This window comes from Mytilus edulis, chromosome 8, assembly GCF_963676685.1.
Source record: "Mytilus edulis chromosome 8, xbMytEdul2.2, whole genome shotgun sequence".
NCBI lineage: Eukaryota > Metazoa > Mollusca > Bivalvia > Mytilida > Mytilidae > Mytilus > Mytilus edulis.
Window position 1 is genome coordinate 60,710,052 of NC_092351.1, and position 4,392 is coordinate 60,714,443.

The window sequence follows — 4,392 nt, forward strand, 5'->3', positions numbered from 1 at the left end:
GATAGTATGATACTAAACCCATAACGGGAGGGATTGTGCCTGATATTCATATGATGGCGACATAATCTTTCAATCAGTTTAATTGAGGTCTGGAGCTGGCATGTCAGTTAAACTGCTAGTAGTCTGTTGTTATTTATATATTATTGTCGTTTTATTTATTTTCTTTAAATATATCTTCTGACATCGGACTCGGACTTCTCTTGAACTGAATTTTAATCACGGTACGTATTGTAATGCGTTTACTTTTCTACATTGGCCTGAGGTATAGGGGAGGGTTGAGATCTCATAAACATATTTAACCCCGCCGCAATTTTGCGCCTGTCCCAAGTCAGGAGCCTCTGGCCTTTGTTAGTCTTGTATGATTTTTAATTTAAGTTTCTTGTGTATAATTCAGAGTTTAGTATGACGTCCATTATAGCTGTACTAGTATATATATTTTTAAGGGGTCATCTGAAGGACGCCTACGGGTGCGGGAGTTTAGCGCTACATTGAAGACCTATTGGTGGCCTGCGGTTGTTGTCTGCTCTATGGTCGGGTTGTTGTCGCTTTGACACATTCCCCACTTCCTTTCTCAATTTTATTTGGATAAAAACCATCAATTTTGAATATGCAAACACTGTACTAAAAAAATTGGCAAACTTTTATTAATGACGACATAAATGTAAATCCATGGAAGCCCATTGTCAACGTCATAAAGAACGCGATTTATATACGACCAGCGAGTGCATGTATCGCAAATTAAAGTGCAATCTTATTGTGCAAACAAACAAAAATCTGCATACAGGTTAATTTGGAAAAATAAAAAAAATTAAAAATTAAAATAGTAAATATACACGTACCCTTTTTTAATTCGAAATTTTTAGTCTATAATAGACATAATTTATTCTTCAAATAATTTCCGGTGAAAAAGCATGCAAGGTTGTGATATAAACACAATTAAAATTTCATGATGCCCTTTAGACAATAACATATTCTTTTTGTTTTGTCTAAAATATTTAGATTTAGACACTTGAGGTCACACTTCTTTTTTATGTATCTGGTGGTGACGTCTAACACTTAGGCCTAAAAAAACGTAAACTCTCAAGTTGTATATCATTCATCGACGCCATCCTACACTAAAAACTAATCTAAAACATTGGTTAATTGATTGTTTTTTGCTTGCCTGCTCGAGGTCCTGTTGCAAATATTTCAAGATTATTTATGACTTTGAGGTCCAGTTGCAAATATTTCATGATTATTCATGACTTAAACAAAATATCAATTTATTCAGAATAGTTAAGTTCTGCATGGTAAGACAGGCATCAATAGCGGGAAATTATTGACGAAACAGGCAACCTACGGACCCTTCAGAGAGTTTTACCAATGTCGGGTTCCTTGCATGTAAAAGGCATAGACCGTGGTGCAACTTGCTTATTCAGGCCAAACGAGGCCGTGCATCTATTATAATACATAGTTCGAGCCAAGCCAAACGGCACCAAACGAAATATAAGAAAACGTTTATCACTGTCGGACAGGTGCAGTTCAAGGATAGCAATAGTTTCGTCGGTCAATAAACTTTTGGGTTTACTTAAAAAAAAAAATGAGGGAAAAACACACATATATGCACACATACACAATTAAAACAAACAAAACACAAAAATATTAAACAAAAAGAAAAGAAAACACGCAAATTTTCGAAGCCGTGCACTTTCGATTCGAACAGTTGGCCCAAAAAAAACATTACAATAGCATGCTAGATACACATTAGAGGTGTTAATTTCAGTATGGTATTACATGACATTTTAAGACACGGAAAACAGGATAAAAACTGCAGCTTACTGTACAACAAATGTATATGTTTTAGACTATAGTGACCTGAGAATACTGCAATATGTTGTTTGTTTTCTTCTACTTGTCTAGTCTGATTGTGTGCGGAGAAATACACATGATTTTAGGATCAGAGTTTGGTACGTACATTTCTTATGTTTAATTAATACTTTGAAAACAGCGCAAAGAATGTGGAAAAATAGCTTAAAAAAAAAAGAAAAAAGACAATCAAAAGTTCACAAAACGAAACGATAAGAGCCTATAGGGAAATTAAAAACATATCATATTAAACAGAGGTCGTGGCACTCTTCTAGTTATAAGGCACGTGTCAAAGGACACAAGAGACTGATAACCGGTCCGTTAATTTGAAAAGTTTGCACACACTTTCTTTCTTTTTTTTTTTGCCTCAAACTTGTCAAATACGCATTTTTGGTCCTAAGGAATTCAGTTTACATGAAAGTAACAGTAAAGTGTTGTTTATTTAACATGTGTATAGTCGTTGCTGAACTAAGTAAGACTATTGACTATTACACTGCATGGCCAAAAATGTGAGAGATAAACATTACTCTACGCGTATAAAACAGGGAAATTATTACATTTTTAGAAATTTTATATATTCCCGGTTCCATGTCAAATAATCACCCATTCGGATGATACTAGTTCGATTGACCTCAATTATTTGCTTTCAACATTCTGGTTCTTGGACACTGGTAGGTTTACCAATTTTGGAAAGTAAAAAAAAAAAAAAAGCTGTGATGTATCAACTATTTTGTGATAAATAACTCATTTAGAATAATATCAGCTTTTTTCCCATATTTATTATTTTTATTTACAGCCTGTTCAGAAAAATCTAAAATTGTCAACAAACTAAAATTGTTGTGTAGTGATATGGGAGCTGGAGCCAATCCTGGTGAGTCAAACTTTTCAATAATCTTCCACATTTCCTTCAGGCTAGCTGATTATTTGATCTCATTACATATATTTTGTAGATTTAAATTGCTGAGCTTATTTTCAGATGAAGTTTATAGATGTTTAAGGTTTTTTGGAGCTGAATTTCAGATGAAGTTTGAAGGTGTACTGTTTAAGGTGTTTTGTTCTTAAATGAGGTCGTTAATTTTCTCGTTTGAATTGTATAACATTTGTCATTTCGAGGCCTTTTATCGCTAAATACCGTATGAAATTCTCATTGTTGAATGCCGTACTGCATGTGACCTATAGTTGTTTTGACTTTTATGTCATTTCAGTGGCGGATCCAGGGGATATCGGGGGTTGAAACCCCTTTTTTTGGCCGATCAATGCATTTGAATGGGGACATATAGTTGGAACCCCCCATTTCAAAATGGTTGGATCCATCACTGCATTTGGTCTGTGGTATCATTGACAATCATACCACATTTTCTTATTGTTGTATTCACCCTGTAAAAAACATGCATATATGTTCTCTAAGTCTAAAGAAACCACCCAGCCTGTTATACATAAAGTGTTTTCTAATGATTCAGCATTTTCAGAAAAGCTTTTAGGAATTGTGCAATAATACTGATGAAATATTATTATAAATGCAAATAAGATGAAATGAAATCGTATTGACCGATATATAACAGAAATTGCATTACATTTTCTTTTCAAGGGAGTCCAAGCACTGGCGCTGCTGGTGAGTCGCTATTCACAGCATCTGTGAGTAAGAGAAAATATGTGGTAAAAGGAAATATCGTGAGATTTGACAAAGTATGGTCCAACGTCGGCAATAATTATGATCCACGGTCTGGTGTATATACAAGCCCAAAGGATGGTGCCTTTCATTTCTCTTGTACAGTGATGTCTCAAGGTAACAATGGTATTCGGGTCAATCTGTGGAAAAATGACGAAAAGACTGTTGCAATTTATTCATATGGTGCTTATGGTGGAACACTGAATATGGCACTTGACTTGAAAAGGGGAGACAGAGTGTACATTAAACAAAGTCATGTTGAAAACTACATTCATGCTGAGCCGGAATATCATTTCAGTATGTTTTCTGGCTTTCAAATTTCCTGAGAAACTTTATCACTTATATATCGACATACTGGTATCGTATCTACAAAGAATATCACAACAACAATAAAATATGTATAAATTTACATTGTATTTTTAATGACTTAAACCTAGCCGATTTTATTAATGCGGGGTTCACACATTGCCGATTATTGCTCCCGTTTGAGATCAGACAGCAATACGACACGAAAAGTGAAAAAGTCGGATTAGTATCCTCAATTATCTGGAATGTCCTATCATTGTCTGAACACAGTCGTGTTAGTTCGTAACAGATTCTTACGGGTCGGGAAGGGTCCGAATAGTTCGGCAAAGCACCCCGACAGTTAGGTGCGTCCCGTAACATTCGGGACAACTCAGCCGATTTTGTCTAGTCGGATTACAATCGTGGCTATGTCGTGACAGATTCTGCTGTATCGGATCGAATTCCGAACAATGTCTTGTGTATTCTGGACGGTGTCTTGTGGAACGGGAATGATCTGGAGTAATTTTTCATATTTGTTTTTGTGCCGATTGAGTCCAGATTGCATCCAGATCTTGTCGATTGCGAACCGTTTT

The 4,392-nt window shown here is 35.4% G+C and overlaps 1 protein-coding gene across 1 annotated transcript; it reads left to right on the forward strand.

Moving 5' to 3' along the window:
- Nucleotides 1-1,870: 1,870 nt before the first annotated feature.
- On the forward strand, nucleotides 1,871-3,840 carry LOC139484256 (complement C1q subcomponent subunit B-like). The gene is made up of 3 exons (XM_071267992.1): nucleotides 1,871-1,946; nucleotides 2,642-2,716; nucleotides 3,434-3,840. Exons 1-3 carry the CDS (start codon nucleotides 1,871-1,873, stop codon nucleotides 3,838-3,840), a joined length of 558 nt encoding a protein of 185 aa, XP_071124093.1.
- Nucleotides 3,841-4,392: the final 552 nt, after the last annotated feature.

Coding starts and splice junctions, on each gene's coding strand:
- LOC139484256 (XM_071267992.1), top strand. CDS start 1,871: ATGTTGTTTGTTTTCTTCTACTTGTCTAGTCTGATTGTGTGCGGAGAA. Junction 1,947..2,641: donor GATTTTAGGATCAGAGTTTG/GTACGTACATTT, acceptor TTTTATTTACAG/CCTGTTCAGAAAAATCTAAA. Junction 2,717..3,433: donor GGGAGCTGGAGCCAATCCTG/GTGAGTCAAACT, acceptor TTTCTTTTCAAG/GGAGTCCAAGCACTGGCGCT.